The 20,731-nt window shown below is 40.7% G+C and overlaps 1 protein-coding gene across 1 annotated transcript in view; it reads left to right on the forward strand.

Annotated features, from left to right (window-relative positions):
• The window catches only part of SLIT3 (slit guidance ligand 3), a 519,985-nt gene that overhangs the window by 309,747 nt on the left and 189,507 nt on the right, over positions 1-20,731 (forward strand). Inside the window, exons 7-8 of the mRNA XM_074156582.1 lie at positions 7,491-7,562; positions 12,046-12,209. Of these exons, the coding sequence (XP_074012683.1) occupies positions 7,491-7,562; positions 12,046-12,209 (236 nt within the window). The remainder of the gene's footprint in view (positions 1-7,490; positions 7,563-12,045; positions 12,210-20,731) is intronic.

The raw sequence follows: 20,731 nt of genomic DNA on the forward strand, positions 1-20,731 counted from the left end.
AGGACTGTGCTCAGGGATAGAGTGCCAAAGCCATTTTGCTTTTTCATCAAGGGCCGTGAGAAGCAGTAAATATTTAATTTAATACAAATTCCTTCTGACCTGTGTGAAAAATATCTCTTTACAGCTATTGAAAATACAGCTCATTTACCCTACAATCTCAATTACAAACATTAATTATGGCAGTGTATAAGATTCAAGTCTTGGTTTTATTACTAAAAATAGGTTTAAATTCACTTTTTGTAATTAGTAAACTGCCCCTGCTGTTAGTTATATTAGGTGATATGTAAGGGCTGGAAGGGGTCTGAAGTTGTTGTCTCTTGCCTCACACTAGGGCAAGTCCCGTGCCATTCCTACCAGGGATTTGTTTAGTCTTTTATTACAGGCTTCCAGTGCTGATGGCTGCACACTCTCTAAAATTGAGAAGAAACATCTCCCCTGTATCTAACCAACATTCCTCTTTCTGAAATGTAAACCTGTTACTGTTTTGCTTAACCCTTGTTGAATACAAGGAACAGAGAATTTCTTTTCCCTTTGCAATGGCTTTTTATGTAGTTGGAGAGAAGTTTAAGAGTAAGTGATATGAATCTGCTAACAGAGGTTTAAGGTTCTGTCACTGTTAGTGTTAAATTTTGCTGCTAATGCAGTCACCCAAATTCATATTTCATCTCTAGTATTTCAGACAGACCCCATGATCCTCTTTATGTGGATAAATACTGATGGAGATGTCTCATCTTGCACGGGTTCAACAGTTTCAGTCCACATGTACACGGTGAAAAGATTCCATCACATATTTTTATTTACCAACACTCCACCCCCCCGCAAAGCTCTGGGGTCTCAGAGAAGTTGTCTTTCTGTCACTGCCAGGGCCAGGCTGTTGCGTTCCCTTCTGAGCCCCACTGGCAACTTAGGGGGAGCTGCTCAATCTTCTTTTGCATCAGTTCACCCATGTCTGAACAGATATAACATTATCAAGATAACTATTTAAATGAGAGGTTTAATTATGCTTGGAGATGCCTTGGTTAAGTCTTAATAAATTTTCCGGTCTCATTTACTGGATGTATGGTTGCACTGGGGATAGGAAGCCTGGAAACCATGGCGGTTGTGGGAGAAGCTGTAATCGGGGAGTATGACAGTAATTCACTCTTGGGAATGCTACAAGGCTGCAGATGCACCATTTGTAGCTATCCATTGCATGCACATAGATAATCATCTTGCATTAGGCCCAATTACATGGTGTTATGGACACACAACACACGGATTACATAGACAGCCACCGAGCGCAGTGTGATAAAGCAGTGGGGTAATTGAAGGAGACAGAAGGAAATGTTGGACTTGTTAGCGCGACCAGCGCTGCAGTGCCCGGTGCGGCTGTTCCACCAGTCATGCCCGCCGGCTTCCCTGCTCCCTTTCAAAATACAGGTTTATCACAGAGTGAGGTAGATCAGCACCTCGCTCTTTCCCCACTGTGTCTAGAGAGTTTTGAGCAGGAAAAGGAACTAAATATCGCTGCCAAATGAGGACTGTTGTTTGGAGGATTCCTGCTATCGTGTTAGAAGCTCGTAGAGAATCTCAGTGCCCAAACGTAAAAGGCCTTCAGAACTAGAAATAAAATGAATGAGCTGGTGCCTTTTCAGATCTCTTTCTCCATTTACCTGTCAGTAAATGGGTCTGAATATTTCTTTCTAACTGAGAAATTTGCAAGTGCTGCAGTGTCCCGTGATCAGCCAAATGCGACACAAAAGCAACCTGGTGTCTATCATAAACCTGAATGGCCAGCACAGCAGACCTGTAGTAACTACGGTAGAGGCTTATTAAGGCTTGGGGGAAAGTGTTAATCAAAATTTAATCTACCATATAATTTCTCAATTCGATTAGCTGTTTGTGCTAATCAGATGCAGAAATGGAATGTGGATGAAAATCAGACTCTGTTACTGTCAAAAAACAAAGGATGTCTTCAGCCTACATGTTCGCCCCTTCCCCTTTCATTTTAATCCATTCAGATCATATACAAGAAACATCACTGTGAGTATTGTCCTGATGCATAGCTTGTTAATCCATGTACATTATGAAGACGCCTTGTACTTGGAAAAATGGACATTTGCATAGTGATTGTTCTTTTTGCCAATGGTAAAATAGGATACTATAACTTTTTTTTAAGCTGGGTGGTAGCAGGTGGTATTGTCACACACAAACAGTGTTACATGTTTAACAAAAATCCCAAGCCTCCTACGTATTTTTCCACTTGAAGTGTGACTGGAAAACATTAAGACAGTTACTATTTTACAAGGTACTTATTGAAGTACTAATCGAAGAAATTAAATAGTTGATATTTCACAAAATTCTGTTGTTTAACTTTTTCTGACATGGTGACGTTCAGATCCATTTGTTTCATGTCCAGTACTTAACTGGAACAGAGTGGGTAGATATATTGAAAGTATTATTATTTCAGATGACTAAGTCTCCAGGCATTCTGATAATCATTATATGATCTTAATTATATCATTAATTGAATTCCAAGTAAGAGAAACAAAATCTCTTTGTACTCTGTAATTTACAGAATTGAGAGTGTTTGACTATTGATCTGACAGTCTGGGATTTCTGCTCCCTGAATTAGTCCAAGGAACATGAAAAGATGCTTGGAGTTCCTGAGTTTTATAAATAAAATACTTCTATTATTATTAGGGTTCCAAATTTAAATCCTTTCCTTTTTTCCCCCAAAGTATCTTCTATAAAAGTTGTGTGATTTCTTCTAGCATTAGTATAATTTTTTTCTGACTCTCATCTCATCCTGAACACCCAAATTCCTATTCAAGAGGGTGGAGAAAGGAGTAAAGAATAATGCATAAACATTATTTAAAAAAACACACACGACAGTCATTTCTACAGGTTAATTATTTTAAAGTAATTACATTGAGTCTGGAATTAAAAACTCTTTGTCGGGGAACTACAGTGGTGTACATGAATTTGGAGCAAGTCAGAAGAGAACAAATGCAACTACATGTAGTCAAATTTGCACAAGAAGTTTGAGGAAGGAGATAGATAATTGTTTTCAAATCGTGACAGGATTGCAGAGTGAGCATTCTTTCCTTTTAAAAAAAAAATAATCTGATTAGTAGGGGCTATAAATCAGCTTTATTCTTTGGAAGTAAGAAAGCAGCTCCATGCGTGCCTCTAACCAGTTTGGGCAGCTGGCAGAGGAGTGAGTTAGTAGAGCAGTTCCTCTGGGGTTGTAAATTGAAGTCAATGGGACTATGACAGTTCATACCAGTGGAGGATGTACCACCTCGAAGATTGCTGATCCCACGTTATGCGTCATCCAAGTAGTCCTTGGAGGACCCTTAGGACTGCTGCAGTCTGCTTCTGCTTAGCTTGCAAGATCTGACAAGGATCACGGCCCAAGGTGGGAAGTTTGCTGGCATAAATAATATTGTCTATAACCTCAGTTTCCCGATTCAGCATTTTGGATGTGAATAGTTTACAGGGAGAGGACTTCTAAATGAGAGGACAGTGCTTTTTCAAGGGACAAGGGTATGCTGGGTTCTGGAAGTGGTGGGGAGGTATAAGGCTGGGGACAACCAAGCAGAATGCAAGTTTCGCCTTATGATGTTGGAGGAATCAGAAGATTCTGGAAGTTTTCTGTTTCTCATAGCTTCCTGGTGTTTGTGCATATGTTTCTATGGATTTGAATCTTAGTTGGATGAAAATGAGATTGGGACCTCGTAGCAGCTAGCAGACGACTGCGGCAGAATTTCTTTTTTTCCCTTCATGTGTTAAAAATGCTACTGTGTTGTGTGCTTGTCCCTGTCAGGACACATTTCTCTTAAGAATCATTGCTGGGAAGGCTTCATGTGCGTGACAAAGCTTTGCAGAATGCCTCTAGAGCGTACCTCTACCTGAAAATGTCCCCATTCAAAAGCCTAAGAGTTCCTGCTGTGTGGGAGCTGCGTGCTCTGCACAACCAGAGCAGCAGGGTTAAACTCCTGCAGCTCCAGCTGGGCAGTAATGCAGACAGCTCACTGTCAATTAGTGCCCTTTGCAGTGTTTGGCCTTCTTTGTCCTGAAATAATTGCTGTTATCATAGATGTTTTATTGCCTTCATTATGGTTAACATTTAAATATCAATGAAATAGTATGCTACTAAGTCATCTGGGCAATAGCTTTCTGCTAGAGTTATCCCTGAAATTTGTGTTTAAGGAGTGCATTAATTCAGCACTGACTTGGGATTCTTAGAAGGAGGACTATATATTTGTCGGTGAATTATGGGAAACCTTTGCTTATTAGGAGCAAAACCTGAGCCACTCTCATCTGATATTTTGTGAGCAGAAATACTGCGTGATTGGAATAATGCTTTTCTTGTTAAAAAAAGAAAAAGAAATATTTTAAGAAACCTAAAAATATTTTTGAATCATCAAATCAGTAAAGGCTGACCTTTCCGTGTCCAGATGAAGAATTGCAGTGGGAGGCAGGGATGTGTTCTCTACCCTCAGTCAGTGCAGAAGGGAAGCTGGCTGTCACGTTCTGTTTTGCCTGAATCCAATCCACGTTCTTCTGAAATCAATAGAAAGTCTCCCTTGAATTCCTTTGGCTTCCATTGACTCCTGTATTGCCGTGTGTGACCTCTTCAGACATCAGTTCTGTATGGGATTTCATTTTTGTGAGCTGACTTTACATGTGGCTTGTATTTATCAGTGGATACCTAAAATCCTCCAACCAAGCGCATAGCTCATTTTTATGTAACAGGCAACTGAGGCAAAGCATAAATTATATTTTTATGTTTACAGAAAAAAAAATGGTGGTGTAATTAGGAGTTCTGTTTATGAGCCCTGTTTGAACTTCCCAACATGCATGTGCAAATGCAAATGGCATATAAATATAGATAGTGAGGGGTGAGTGTGTTAATATATATATATGTGTGTGCCTTGTGAAGCCTTACAAGAGGTTTTGTTCACTTTCTGAAATTGTTGTACATGCTTGTTTCGGCAACCTGTCCACAAAAGACTTTGGTTTGCATCACTGGCTAAATAAGCTCATCAAGCAGTAGCAATTGTACGACCGAGAGGTTCATTTTACACTGTGCCACAGTGGGATATTTGTGGTGTCATTGTGACATTAGCAGGAATTCAAAGGCAGAACTTTTCAGTCCTACAGATATACTTTGCTGTTCACTTCCAGCGCTGAAGCCACAGCAAGACAGTGGCATGTGGAGACTGTGATGCACAGCTGACAAATGACATTGCTGAGAGCTGGAAGAGCTTACTTCCATGTTTACTTTTGAAGTTGACAGTATTTCCCTTTTCATCTTATTCAGTAAATTTATAATAGACTGCGTTTGAGTCTTTGCATATTGAGAAACTGAATACACAAACCCATAATTTTATATGCTCGTTGATCCCAATACTTAGCTATGTGTTTCTTGTCCAATTTTTGGCAGCATCAAATTTTCCAGGGGATCTGGAATGGGTGCTATATATTATACAATTAGCCATGATACACTGAGGCCTACAGCTCTTATGGGGCTAGTGTGTGAATGTGTGTGACTTGACTGACACAGATCCCTGGCAACAGATCTCACATGCAGATTCCAAATTTCCAAAACTTTGCTTTTCCTGACATAACTGGCTCTGCTCGCGGATTTGGAAAGGAAGGGTATTTTTGCTTTCTTGGTGCAGTTTGCTGTCATGGGTATGTCAGCCCCCAAACTGGCTCCGGATTGATAGTGCATCCATCTGGTGCAGCTACAATCTGACTAGCAAGGTGGTCACGTTCTGTACTGCTGGGGTGCAGCACAGTGGCAACGCAAACACGCTGCTGCCAGTATCAGAGCCTGCTCACACACCTCTCCCCAGTGTGCCCGCGTATCCTGGCTTCGCCAACAGGTATACGTGCCTTCCTGTGTACCAGAAAAACAGCCTAATAGGGTATAATCTAATTTAGCTTTAAGCTGCTGGTGTTGTAGATGATGGTTTTGCCAAGGGGTTCCTAGGCAGAATTACAAAAATGTTTTTAAGTGTGCAGATGACTAAGGGGGCTAGTTAACGTGTCGAAAACTCTTCAAGAACTTTTGAATAACATCCTATGTAAATACATAACATTGGAACAACTAAATACTTAAGGGAAGGGTAATGTGTCTTTAGGTTGCTTCAGCAGGTGTTCTCTGCAACACATGCACAAAGTCTCGAAAGCACTGTCTTCCACCAAAGTGCTCCTGTCGAGTGCCGTGCCCCTGTGTAAAGCCCAGGTTGCTCCGTGCTGTGGTCACCACCCATTTCAAATGGGCGGCTGCAGCCGGCAGCAGGACTGGCCACACTGGGGCATGGACTCATCGCCAGCCCCATCAATTCTCATGACAAACTGGACTACTCTATTTGCAGATTTGGTGCACTTGGAACGTGGCAATTATGCCCTATTGGAGTGCTTTCCATTTCCTGTGCCATCTTGATAAACTTTATAGCTTCTAATTTGCTAGAGAGTCGTTGATATAATTAGGAACTACATAAATGGGAACAGCACACTCAGCTGATGATAATCGAGTCAGTTCATTTTTCATAAGAAGCGCTAAGGGGGTCCCTACCAGCAGCTGAGATCATTTTCTCTTTAAGCTCAGCTTTGATAGAGCAGCAGAAATCCTTATGTGCCTGGGTCAGGTCACATTTTATTACCATCCGTTCCACTACCCATATATTTTTTCATAAGGAAATCAAAGAAAGGGTACCCATCCTTCTGTCTGTTTTCAGAAGGGCAGTTTGAGCTGTCTGTCCGTGTAAGCTGTTAACAAGCCTGTGAGAGTCAACAGCGCTTTTCTGGTGCAAGAGGGAGCACTTCAAGAGCAAAGCTTTAGTATTGCCCTGTGTGAGTTCGGTTGTGAGCTCCTCTCAAGCTGCACCAGGTTTTCAAGCAAAGTGGTGGCTTAACCAAAAAGTCTGGATCTGTTCCCATATTTGATAGAAACTCATCTCCTGCGCTCCTTGGTACTCAGACATGGTAAATAGTAACCTTCATCCATTCTTATGCAGCTGTTGGTTGCTTCGCCCTAACACTGTCTTTCATTAATTTCACGGTTTTAAACTGAAAGAGGGGAGATTTAGATGAGATATTAGGAAGAAATTCTTTGCTGTGAGGGTGGTGAGACACTGGCCCAGGTTACCCAGAGAAGCTGTGGATGCCCCAGCCCTGGAGGGGTTCAAGGCCAGGCTGGATGGGTCTTTGAGCAACCTGCTCTGGTGGGAGGTGTCCCTGCCCAGGGCAGGGGGGTGGGACTGGATGGGGGGCTTTAAGGTCCCTTCTAACCCAAACCATTCTATGAGACTGTGATTCTGTGAAATGTCACAAATTGTCTGAGGAGCGGGTCAGCATGTCTTACTGCTGGCAGCCTGGCAGATGTATTACCAAGAGTTTTAGCAGCTTGTTTCTGTAAATGATGTGTTGGTGAAGAAACGTAAATAATTGATCAACCTATTATTCTCTTGTCTCTTTTTTTTTTCTCCTGACAGTACTCTCAATAACAACAACATCACCCGCATTCCTGTTACCAGTTTCAACCACATGCCAAAGATCAGGACTCTGTAAGTAATATCTTCAAACATGATAATAATAATGTAAGCCAACTCTTTGGTTATTTGTTGTCTTGTCATAACCTTGATGCTAACAGTTATGTCAAATCCATTTTTCTATAGCCGGGCACGATTCCACTGGAAAAGCTCTGATTGGCTTTAGTAGACCAAAATACAAAGATTGTGAAATGTGCATTTGTATAATTTAGCCATAACCTACCAAGAAAAAAAAAAACAACAACAACTTGCTTTAAATAAATTACTCTTTTAAATTCCTTTAGGGAATACACAACTTCAGGAAAAGTCCTGTTTAAACAAAGTCTGTCTGTTTTTCTCTCCAAAATCTCAAACTCAACCGAGAGGTATTTAGTCCTAGAAGCAATGAAAGGGAAATAGTAGCCAGTCTGTAATTTTTCTATAGCACTGAAAAAACCAAAATGCTTCGTGGTTGCTATATATGCATATGTAAAATCATATTAAGTCATCAGAACTGAAGAAAAATGGCTCTTACTCTTGTCATTCTATGTAAGATAACCTCTGATTTAAATTTACATTCTTCATTAAATGGTGACATTCATAGATTTTAATGTAAGCAATTAAATGGAAATTAGATGTTTGTTTTTTAGAAGAGAATGGATAAAGAAGATGAAGGTAGAGGTAAGGTTCCTGGAGTTTTCCCTTTTCTTATTCAGTCACGGTGGTCCAGAAAATTTTCCTGGCTTTCTCAGATTAGTCAGTCTTGTCTGTTACCAGAGCTCAGTGCCTTCTGCTATTTTCCTTATAGTTTAATTTCGGAGATGGCTTTGTATGTAGCTCCCTGGAGACTTACACTGACTAATCCCCCTCTGCTGTAATTAAGGAAAAAAAAAAAAAAAAAAAAAAGGAAAAAAAGAAGGGGAAGGAAGTCATAAATAGGATTTATAAAGGGAAGCTTTAATATTGAATTCTGAGAGCCACATTTTATAGAACATGAATGCTGACCCACTGTAAAAGGATTTGCTGGAAATTTAATTTAGGCTCTATGGCTAAAAGGGCACCTTTGCAAACTTGCATTCGTATTCATTCACCTCGTGTTCTGTAAAGTTAGTTTCATCAATATCAAGTGGCATGTTTCAGTCTCCAAAGGCTGCCAAATAACACTCAGTACCCTTCTTAGCAGTTCAATACAGGGATTAAATAATCCTACACAGGCAGGTGGAAATACAGTGAAATGCTTTAGTTTTCTGTATTTCCTTCCATCTGTTTCAACACAGGCAGAAAAGTCATCAAAATAGTAATTAATATAAATACAGGAATCTAATAGCATTTCATAATTTCTTCTGCTGCTCCTTCTATTAAAATTATTCCTCTATCCCCGTCATCTTAGCACTTTTTGTAATTAATACTTTATTAATTATAATTATTAATAAGATGAGTCTGCATAGCTGTATATTACTCAATATTTTCTAAATATCTTCTGTTCAGAATTTAGGCTAATACTGTTTTGATTTAACCAAGTTTCATGTAAATGGATAGTAATACCCTAACAACTAACATGCACCTGAGCATATGTAAAACTTACCAGTTTTTGTTCACCTATGTAAAATATTTATATAAAGATATTATTTGGGGAGAAGTGTTAATACTCTCTCTAGTTTCCTGAGCATCATTTGACTTTATAACCTTTTCTCCTGCATTAATGTACACCCTCATTGAAGAGTTTGCATGAGAGGAGAAAGCTGAGGCTCAATGGCTGGATAAGATCTGCTATTTCATCCCTTGGTGTTGATGCAAATTCAGCTTGAGTGGATGACAAATGATGTTCATTACAGTTTGGTGACTCTGCTGTTTTCTTAAAAAATGTTCATCAGTTTGTACACCTTCCCAAATAGCTCCACACTTAGATGTGCCTTTTTTTTAGAAGCTCATGTAGGGAGTCCCTGGTCTGAATGTTACTTAGGTAGGAAGAAGCCCTTTTTCCCATCCAGCTGAGGCCCAGTGTGGTGTGGAGAGTGTTTGCCCTCTGTCTCTATTACAGTCCAGTGAGATCCATTAGCAGGACATTCAGGGCTGCTTGTGCTGCATCTGTGTCTGCTGTGATAGTTCTGTGGATAAACAGCTCTTTCTTCATGGCTCTCAAAACAATCTGCTCATTTAAGAACAGAGAAGGAAAAGTTAAAAGTATATTCAACTTGAATGTAGGGATTTAAAAAAGAAAAAAGAAATGTGCTAGTAAGATTTGAAGTACTTGAAGAAATCTTTTAAGAAATCAGATCTTCTGAGCTAACCTCTTTTATTTAACTGTATTTTCTGTTGCTAAGTTTCATTGATCTTTTAGCCTTGATTGGAAGTGACAGGATTTAGTTTTTATTGATCTGCTTTCCTTTGCTTGAAACAGCTTTATTTATGTTAAAGCATGTCCCCCATACCTATTTGCTTAATGATAAGTGTCCTGTTCTCTGCATGTGTGAGTGACTGCTGAGAGAGGTAATTGCATAATTTGTTCTAATTTTTTTTTATTTAAGGGTAAACTGAAAATGTACCAAATCACTTTAGTGCTTTTCACGTTCAAAGGGAATTAGTGTATTATGCTTTTCAAGTACTGTGAAAAGTCTTTTTGTGGCTGCATTCATTAATATAATTATCAAAAATACATTCTAATAGGCTGTTTTGTCAAGCTTGGTGGGCTCTCCAAATGATCTCCTCTCAAAAGCAAACTGTTAGAATATCTGCACAAAAAACTCAAACAAGTGACAAGGTGGGGCTCTGCTGGGGCAGGCGAGATGGCGAGAGGTGACACTTTGCACTGCTGAAATGGGAAAACCCAGAAACCAGCTATACAAATTCAGTGAGGGAAAAAAGACAACTCCCAGAACTGGAAAGCTGCCCCTTTTTGTGAAATTACGGTTTTATTACTCCTGCCTGCCCACATCCATATGGGGATGCAGGGAATGGCATGGGGTGAGCCCTGGTTCAGTTCCTGGAAGATGCCAATTCTGAGTGTCATTGTCAGCTGCTGTGGTGGGAAGGGATTATACTTTAAAGGATTTAAATTAAAGGTTTACTCTCCAAGTTAGAACAAAGTCTTACTTAGGATGATTTCTGGCTAGGTGGTATTTGTTCTCTTTTTTTCATAAATGTATTTATTTGTTCTTTCAATCAACAGAAATGTTCCAGGCAGTTTAATGGTTCATAATAACAAAACATTTTACTAGAAATCCAACTTGCTGCAGTGTCAATGAAATAGCTTCATAATCCCTAAACACAGGGTCTTCTAGCCATCCTTCGAAAACAATTACAAAAACAGGAGACCAGTGTCTTCCATCCCCATAGGATAAACTCTCAGTCCCAGATTTGTGGTCTTTTCCTGTGACTGCCCACCCCAGACATCCAAAGCTGGGGACTGTCGGACCATGCGCCACTGCTGCCCTCCAATATGAAGATCTCAGAGATAGACAGTTAATTTCCGTGGTGGATGGACAGGGCTAAATCCTGTGCACACCAGTTATGTGGGTTTTTTTTTTAAATGTAATGCCTGTAATAGTAGTGAATAATGCTTTGTCTAACCATTTCTGACAGAGTTTTCAGTCTGTTTTATCATTTCAGCTTTGGTATAACACTGCCAATGTATGACTCATTACAAGGAATGAAATAATTAATGGCCTGGGCTTTTGTTTTGACCTGAAGTTTGGTAACTATTAAAATTACCAGATTTGCTCCCTGAACGCATCATCATCTTGCAGACTTTCCCCCGCCATGTGATAATGCTTCTGCAGGTCTCTAGTGCCATCATGGAGCAGGCTGGGAAGGGAGCTGTGTGGCTGATCTTCCATTCCAAAGAACAGCCCTGGTGTTGCAGTGTGGAATTACCCTTCCTGGGACCATGTCCTGGTCCCCTTCTTTGTCACGAGTTGAAAATTCCTGTCTAGAACTTGCATACTTGCGTTAAATTGCCAGAGTAAAAAGGGGCATGGGTGAATTCATACAGGCAACCCAGGAACATACAGGATACCAATAGCCTCTGGTGTGTGGGGTGGGTCTCTCTATCTCCTCCCAAAGGAGAGAGAAGAGGGAGGAATCACCTATCACCCTGTTTTTTAGCCTGGGCGTTGTGTTTAGCCAAGCCATCCTTTGAATTCACTCAAAGGTATCACATTCATGCAGGTATTTCTGGTATGAAATTGCAGCTGAAGTGATTACTTGGAGGAATCTTAGATTCTGCATGTTCTTTTTTCTGGAATGTCCAGCTCATGATTACCTGTAGGCGTGTAATTATTTAACTTAATTCTTCCAAGACATTATAAATAATAGCACTAATTTATATGTGGACATTTGTATATTATATGGCAGTGTAGGCAGCCAAGACCTGACGCAGCTGTAACCATTAACCTGCAATGGTCCTACTTAAATTGTAGTGAAGAGCCAGACAGACTTGTCCATAATTGCTCTGGTTTGTGTCTTCTGTTAAAAAACAAAAACCCTACTAATAACTTCAGGGCTGTTTGGTCTTTTGTAGGCGGCTTCACTCCAACTTCCTGCACTGCGACTGCCACCTGGCCTGGCTGTCTGACTGGCTGCGGCAGCGGCGCACTATCGGGCAGTTCACCTTCTGCTTGGCACCTGTAAACCTGCGGGGTTTTCTCGTGGCGGAGGTTCAGAAGAAGGACTTTGTCTGCTCTGGTAATGATGCCAATTATTCATTTATCTATCAGCCGATGGTCTTATATTGATATTCACATAAAAACAGTGAGCGGAAAATTATGATGTTGGGTTTGAATGCCATTCTGTAGCAGTCCTGTTTGTTTTTATCGTTGTTAAACTGCATGGGAGTAGATCAAATTGTTAATTTTTCCATTTTTATAAGAATTATTGGATTCCAGTTAACATTTCAGTTCTCAAATTATTTTTTTCTAGTTTAGCATTGCCAACGATATCAACATAAGAAATCAGTTAAGTGTGGATAATTTGGTATTTCTCGAGGAAAAAGCTCTACAGCAGACTGGAATACGAAAGAAAGGAAATAGAAAATGCTAATCTGAGTCTGTTGGGAAATGATTGTACTGTAGAACAGGAGGAGCAGATTTTATCCCGAGGACTGAAACAGGATTCTTAGGGCACCAATGCACTTCACTGTTCTACAGGTTTCCACACTGATAAATGAGGCTGATGATACACAACCAACTCACAAACCATGTATCTATACACTGGGCCTGTTCATCATGTCTCTGGAACTGCACTTGGCTCTTTTGTGATAGAAATGCATTTTCTTAAAAGAAGAAGAAAAAGAAAGAAAAAAAAGAGAGAGAAAAATAGTAAAAATGGAAAAAGACAAAGAAATCTCTGAATTTGGCTGAAAGACAGAGATCTGGCAGAGGAGAGACATGGCAGTGTGTGTGCTCTGGGAAAAAAGGGGGTTACCAGACACAAGTTTGGAGATAGTTTCGCAGGCCAAATGGTAAGTAACCCAGGGAGTTTGTTATGAAGTGGATGTGAGTCCTAATCTTTATAGACTGTGAGTCTTGCGGCCTTTTGTTCTTTATCTCTCTCAGCCTATGAGCCCTAAAGCTTTATTCTCTTGGTACATGTATTGACTGATGGAAATACAGCACAAGTGCTTGTGCTAGGAATGTTTTTAGGAATGCCTTTTTTCTGTAGTTTCATTTACATGTGACAAAGAAAGAGAGAATCAGTTGTAATTAGAGAAGAAGGGTTTGATCCCCTTAACTATATCATGGATGGTAAATTAATGCCCAGCCCTGGAGGTGTGCACAAAGTGTTATGGGCACATGCAAAATGAAATTCTGTACCAGTGATTTTTGTGACGTGATTTTCAAGAGTGCTAAGCGGCTTCTACACAGTTGGGGAGATTTGAGGATGCCCAGAATATCCGATAAGTTACATCAGAAGTTTAACTAAAAGAAAAGTTTAGAAATCTAACAGTTTTGGGAGAGGAAGGATAAAAGAAATGGATAAATTAATTAAGCTATTAGCAGAATCTAATTTTACCAGAGATGTAGCCACAGCATTTCTTTCTTACGAAATGAAGTTTCAGATGGGGCATGAGTTCAGCTATTTGGATTTATGATATAGTGAAGTGAAGGAAAAAGAGTTGTTCATATCAAGAGAGGAGATAATAATTGCTGAATGAGAAATGTAACATGGACAGAATTCATCTAAACTGAGTTTTCTGTACAGACTATGACTTCCAAAAGAGAAAAGGTTTTTAACAGTTGCCTGTTGGACTTAGGAAAATGTAAGAGAACTCTCAAGCTTGGCCTGCTTTTTATTAAAACATAAATTAATAAAAACTACAGGAAAGAAGCTTCTAGTGAGTCCATCAGCTGTATCCCCTAGCCCTCATTTGTGAACTGAAATATACTGAAAAAGAAATGCATTTGAAGGGCTCATTTTAGTGGAGGATTTAGCAGAGAACTCAGCTTAGTAGTTACTAGTTCCACAAAACCTACATGGACAGCTAGTTTAAAGAGGATATAAATCTTCCCTGCACCTTATTACAGTTCTTATTCCTGATTTTACAGCGTAATTTGTTCATGTTTGACTATGAAGTCAAATTAGGACAGGAGGTGAATAGTGAACTAAGCTTGTCTCTCTGCAAAGGAATTTTATACAATTTAAGCTTATATGAATCACTGTAACTAGCCTCAAGCTGGCAGTGAAAGCTGTTTTTGCATCACAGTTATGAAGAGCTGAAACACAATGTAGTGAACTACTCTGTTTAAGTATAGGCTCAGCATTTCAAGCACTTGTGTTTTTATGGTGGTGGGAATATCATCACAGCAAAAGGAAACCCTCCGCTGTAAAATGGGCTTCAGAGCACTCCAGTTCAAAACTTGTGCTGTGGCTTGCTTCAAAGCAGGAAGAGGAGAATCAAATAATTTAGGGAAAGAAGAAAAACATCCTTGCAAAACTGACTTCTGGTTGTTCTTTAAATCCTATGCAAAAATAGTTGTGGGTTTTTTAAAATAATTTTATGACAAATGTTCCTTTGGAAACAAATTTAGAATGCTACATACCAAGGAACGGCATAAGTTGGAAAAGAAAAAGTGAAACACTGGTAGAGAAGGGCCGTAACTGGAACCCAAATTGCTTGATTCCTTCTGGACACTGTGCTACCAGTCCTGTATTGTGATGTTCATAAGCATTAGGTGCAAAGTCTCTCAAGATAATGTTGCTAAAGTCAGAGTTATGTGCAGATATATCTGCGTAAACGGAGTCATACCTGTGTAAACTGAGAGTCAATGTTGCAAAACTGTTGTTCAACTTGTGCACATAAATTATAAAAATGCTAATTTCGATGGCACTCATAGGCAAATTGTGAGCAGTGGAAAAGATATTCCAGGTCTCAGTTGCTCATGCCCATCAGTGTTTGGCTCAGAACGGTAGGTAAATGTGTAGGATTAAATAGTGTGCAGTTGCCTGGAGAAAGGTTTGCAAATATGTCTAATTGGATTTGTGTTACTGAGGAGGCAGGGGAAAGGTCATTAGCAGAACTGAGCAGGGTTGGGATAGATGGCCCCTCGCCATCGGGAGAGAGCACTGAGTGCTGCTGGCAGTCCTGTCACCCACCAGAGCCTTCTGGCTGCATTCTTCAGCAAGCTGTCCCCTCCTCGTAGCAGAGACTCTCCTCCAGAGCCACCCCTGACAGAGCAGCCTTCCTGGGCCTTTGCCTTAGAGCCATCTGCTCCCAAAGAAATCTCCAATCAGAGTCTTCCTCCTGCACAGCCCCTTATTGAGCTCTGGGATGTGTTTGGTGAGACAGTCTCCTAGAAGACAGTATGTTGTAAAGGGAGAAATTGTGTGGCAGCAGTTGATGTGCTGCACATAGCATGAGGTATTTCTCCTCTCTCTCCACCGTAACCTTGCAATTCACTGCCACGTTGCCATGACAAGAGAAACAGTACACTAGGCAAAGACTTAATGTCATGTGAAATACTACCTGCACTCTGATCCTTGGGAACTGTTTATTTTTCTATTCCCTTAGCTAGCAGAGAAGCATCTGGGGGTGCTGGCTTATGCTTGGTACCTTTTAGAGCCTTCCAGTCTTTGCTTGGATCAAACCCAGCTTCCTTCCCATGTTCAGATGGTTTGCCGTTGAACTGGCCTCTATCTAACTCTGTCTCTCTGAAACACACTCTCTCGCTCTGCCTCTTTGTCTGTCTCTTGTCCTCGTCTGACCTCCTTAGGACAGTAAATTTATTTCATTTTCCTCTCATATAAGTTTTATTATGGCTCTTTGATTTTTCTTCTACCTGCTCTTTACTTATTGAAGTTTAAATTAATCTACATATCGATTGGCTATGTCAAGTCATAATGTGTTTTCTCACCTGCGTTAGCGTGGCTGTAAAGCTTTGCAAACTGAAAAAATGGCTTCATGAAGTGATACCGTCAGCAGCACCTTGGTCTTTGCAGTGCTCTGGACTGGACCCACTGGGTGACCCCATCTGGATTCTGTTACAATGATGAATGGTTCTGTTTTTCTTAAGTGTGTACATGAGAAAATAAATACACATCTGAACTACATACCGAAGAATAAAGCAGATGCATCCAGGAGCGTTGTATCTCATACTGGGATGTGTAGCACACTTCAGCCACTTCAGTCCTCAGCTCACTGCTGTCAGAACAGCCAAATGCCACCAGTTCTCAAACGGCTGCTGACGGAGGGGACTCTCTGGTAGATAAGCAGGCAGAGACTGTGGGTTGATTTCGGTGGGTGGTGGGAGGAAGTCTATTTTGCTCTTATGCTGTTGCTGCTGATTCTGAGGCAGTATGTTAGGACTTGGTGTTTACCCTGAAGATGCAGGTTGATACAGAATTGTTATAGTTTTGGCCAGTAGCTTGAGGTATTTTAGAGTGGACAGTGTTTACAATGGAGTATGAAGACTGGATGAGATTTCTTACACCAGAGATTTGGTATTTCTAACAATTAATGAATTTATGCTTTTCTCATGAAAGGACCACCAGATTCTACAAGCTTGACATTAATTTGGAGCTACTTTGTCCTGTATGTCTTGTGATACGCAGTTTAAATATAAAAAATGTGATTTTTAAGTACTTTTCTAAGATACTTTAATAATGAAACAAGCATTGTAGAGAAGGAAGTTGGGTCCATATGTCATTCTCTTTTCTGTTAGAAACCATTTTCTCTGATTCTTGGTCCTTAGTTCTCATTTAGAGGATCTACAAGAACCTGAGGAAAATGAAGATGCATAATTTGGATAAAATAACTTAAACTTCAGTCTGAAATTGATGCAAGAGTGAAATCATTGTCAAAGCCAAGTGTCTAGTGATTTTTGGCTAAATAAACTGATACTGATTTTAAGAAAACAATGGATTGATCCAAATTTTGGTTGAAGATCTAGAGTTTCTGATTCATACAGTGAGACTGCAGCTGAGGTATAATAAAGAGGAAAATACGTTAGGTTCCTGCTGCAGACTGGAAGCCCTAATGAGGAAGCAGATTTATTTGTTTAGGTGAGTTCAAACAGTCTTAAAACAAAGCTGTTATTCTCTGGCCCAGACCACAAAACTCAGTAGATTGTCTTGCTCCATTTTTCTCCTAATAACATCACAGCATATTTTTGAGGAGAAAACCAACGAGTAACTAATAAAATATCACTCCTCAAGCTTAGTATCTTAATGGGAACATTCAGAAGATGCCAAAGGAAAAGTGTGTGGGGAAAGGAACTCCCTCCATCTGCTCCTATTTAATAGACTGTGCCCTAGTATATCTGCATAACTAGCAGCAGGTCTGCTCCTTTCAACACGGGATGTGGAGATCCTGCCAGCATGGAAGATTGGTGCTCCCTGGAAACTAAAGATGGGGGAGGACTGATTGCTAGAGAGGCAGATTTTGCTAGTGCTGGGCAGTAGCAATGGCTCTTGAGGGAACAGAGCGGTTTCTCTCCATGCAGCCCATCCCAGTTCATGCAGAGAAGGGCTGCTGATGGCCCTCAGTATTAATGGTCACAGGAAGCTGGATAAACAACCTGGGAGGAGAGGGCCTTTTTCTCTGTGCACATGAATAGTCATTTTCTGCTGTGCGGGACATCTTCATTGTACAGCTGTTTTACTGCTTTTAGAAGCGAGCTTAACCATCTCATCTAACTTTGACCTCTTTCCAGAAGTGACCTGTGAGTCATATTAGACAAATAACATCTTTTTTTCTCACTGTTAAGTTGGTTCATGCTTTTCATGACCATCAACAGACCCAATAAATGTTCTTACAATGGAGTCTATGCAGGACTTCCACTGTTCTGTGACTTTTAAAGCCTTTTGGTAAAAATCGTGCTTTAAATTTGGTCTTAGAAAATTTTTGTGGAACCCTGATAGAATTTTTACCTCCTGTTATAATTTGCTACCACAAACTAACATTGACATCTAGTCTAAAGAAACATTTAAATACTGTGCATTTGTTAGTTGCTCCTCAAATGAAATCCTATAGGAGGTTTGGAGGGATACTAACTGCAGTTTATCAGAGTTTGTTTGGTTTTTGTTTCCATTAAATTTCTTATTACAAATTTAAGTTTACTCTATCACTAGCAGTTATGTTGTTTCATACTGTAAGAATCTACTTCTTGAATTGCTTCATATGTAAGATGCAACATATGGTGTCTTTTATTCGGGGGACCATCTTGCAAATCTGAGGGATAAATATGTATTTATTAAGGCCCTTAATATTTCTTTCAAGATTGAAGCTAAAAAGTGGCTTTAACTTACAGTAAATTTAGTTTTACTGTCTGAAAAGGATGTCTTACCTTGTCAGTATAATTACCTTTGTTCTGGAATTCTTGTTTTCACAAAGCAATACGTGTAGCTCTTCAGTGCTCATTTATTGGCGGCAGGTTGGGGTATAATTATTGAGCCATTGAGCTTTAGAACTGTTGCTGTAAGAATAATAATGTGATTAGTTTTTATGTTAATGTCCAGAATCAGTGGCTTGTTTTATTACCGGTAGGTTGGTGGTGGTTTGGTATGCATTGGGAACACGTGGTGGTGATCTGTCGTGCCTCGGATCAGTGCCACAGCCGTGTCCCCAGGGCTTCACAGAGAGCGGTGGCATTAAATGCCAAGGAACAGGGTTGACTTTGAGTATGTGGCCAAGCCTTTGTATGAAATCTGTGGACTTTTCTGTCCGATGCATGTATGTGATGGGCAACACATTTATGGATACTCAATTAATAAGAGTAATTAAAAAAAGCGTAGGGCTGCTTATAAAATGACGGCAGAGTTCCATAAATGAATGGGTGGTAAATAGAGTTGCACACAGTCGATATAAGGTTCACGTGAATTTCTGGTTGGTTGACAATGAAATTTAGCAATGTTATATTGCATTAAAACTGTGGCGGGTGGCCCGTGTCCGGCTGCCAGACGCCCACCCCGCTCTCCCTCCCCCTCCTCAGCAGGGCTGGGGAGACCCCGGGATCGGCTCCGACGCCTCCTCCCCCCCTCACTCACTGACTTTGCTGCTCAAAGGGCTGTTTCTCACACTTTTTTTCCTCACTCCTTACTGCCTAGCACCGTTTTGCCCTTTCTCAAATACACTATCACACTTCCCTGACAAGCCCCACTGTGCCTGCAGCAGGGCGGGGCTGCTGTGGAGCCGGACGGAACTGGCCAGAACCGGCTGAAACCGGCCGGAACCGGCAGTGGGCAGCCCCAGCCTCTCCTCGCAGAGCCCGCCTCTGGCAGCACCTGGCACCAACACCTCCTGCCAAAACTGAAGGGATCTCCTGGCGTTGGATTAATTCCTTCTAATTGCAGGCAAACGTGTTTAGGTCAGAAGATCCATAAGAATGTTATTCTCCAAGTTCCCGGTACCATACAGAGCTTGAATGTACCGGAGGTTTCTTGCGAAAGACCAGGGGCAGCAGCCTCAGCCTGTCCCAGGAGGAAGGCAAGAAAGGTTGCTATTGCCTTAGGGTGTCCTAAATGCCAAAGAATGTGGTCCAAGGGATTCTGAGGCACCTCTGGGAAGGGGACGATGCCTCATTCTTCAGTCCTTGCCCACTCATCTGTCAAAAAGCGTTTCCTCGCACCAGATCTGGCTGTTGGGTGAGCTTGTGACCAGGCAGCACCCCCGGCTGTCATTATCAGGAGGAATGTCCCATTCTGCCTGACATTCTCTCAATGGCTGTGTCACTCTGTAATGTTTCCCATTAAAGTGAATCCCATCCTCCTCCTTTTCCTGAGGAGACCAGCTCTTGTGCTGAGGCGGGGAAAGCCCGATGTCAGCTGCAGCAGGACTGGGTCAGGGGGCAAAGACAAATGTGCAACCAAACAAAATCAAGCTGTGTTTAAAATTCCTTTTCAAATACCAGCAAATCAAACCCCAGGGACTCAAAGCATAGTCTTAAACTATTCCTGTCCCTTCCATAACTTTATCAAACTTCATCGTGAAACAGTTCAGGTTCTTAAATGGATAACCTGTTTAGAAGGCCATTCCAGAGCTATACCCCTTCGTAGGCTTACAATCGATCATGACCATTATCCATCATTTAACTGTGTACAGGTGGTATCCTTTTGCTTAAATAATTTGTCTTCCTCTTCATTTTTATGCTTGAATATATTTATAAGTTCCCTGTATTATTTCTGGACCTATTTTTAAATGTCACTTCATATGAGCCTTACAGACTGCTAATACAAGTTGTGGAATGGGCTGTAGTGAGATTACTGTCTACAGATGCCATTTGAGCTACAGAAGCACTATGTCTTTTAAGACTTTCTAGTAACATTATTTTGTTAGCCTTCAGCCTGTTTTGGAAGAGCAAATAGTATACAAGCCCAGAGAACTAAATACACGCTAACAACCTTCTTTATGATGTAATAGTCAGTTAAGTTCTGGCTGCTTTGGGGAGAAAATGCCTGTGTTTACAAGGCTGGAGAAAGATGAGCAAAGACTGAGTGGGCAGAGGGCAGAGGAAACGTTCAAACTCTTACTTTTCAGTCCCTCCTATGGAAGATTTAAATGGAATCCATTTTCCTGAGAGAAAACAAACTTTGTCATAGTTTTGAAAGGACTTAGTTGTGTCAGAGATTCTGTTGCGGTTTCATTAATCCTCCAGCAGAACAAATCTACCTATTAGATCTCAGTTGTTACGAGTGAGCCGGCTTCTTTGTTCTACTTTATTTCGTTTGGAAGTATTCCATACAATTTTGGTGCTGATTGTTAAATAATTGCAATA

This window comes from Numenius arquata, chromosome 11 (assembly GCF_964106895.1).
Source record: "Numenius arquata chromosome 11, bNumArq3.hap1.1, whole genome shotgun sequence".
In the NCBI taxonomy this organism is placed as follows: Eukaryota; Metazoa; Chordata; class Aves; order Charadriiformes; family Scolopacidae; genus Numenius; species Numenius arquata.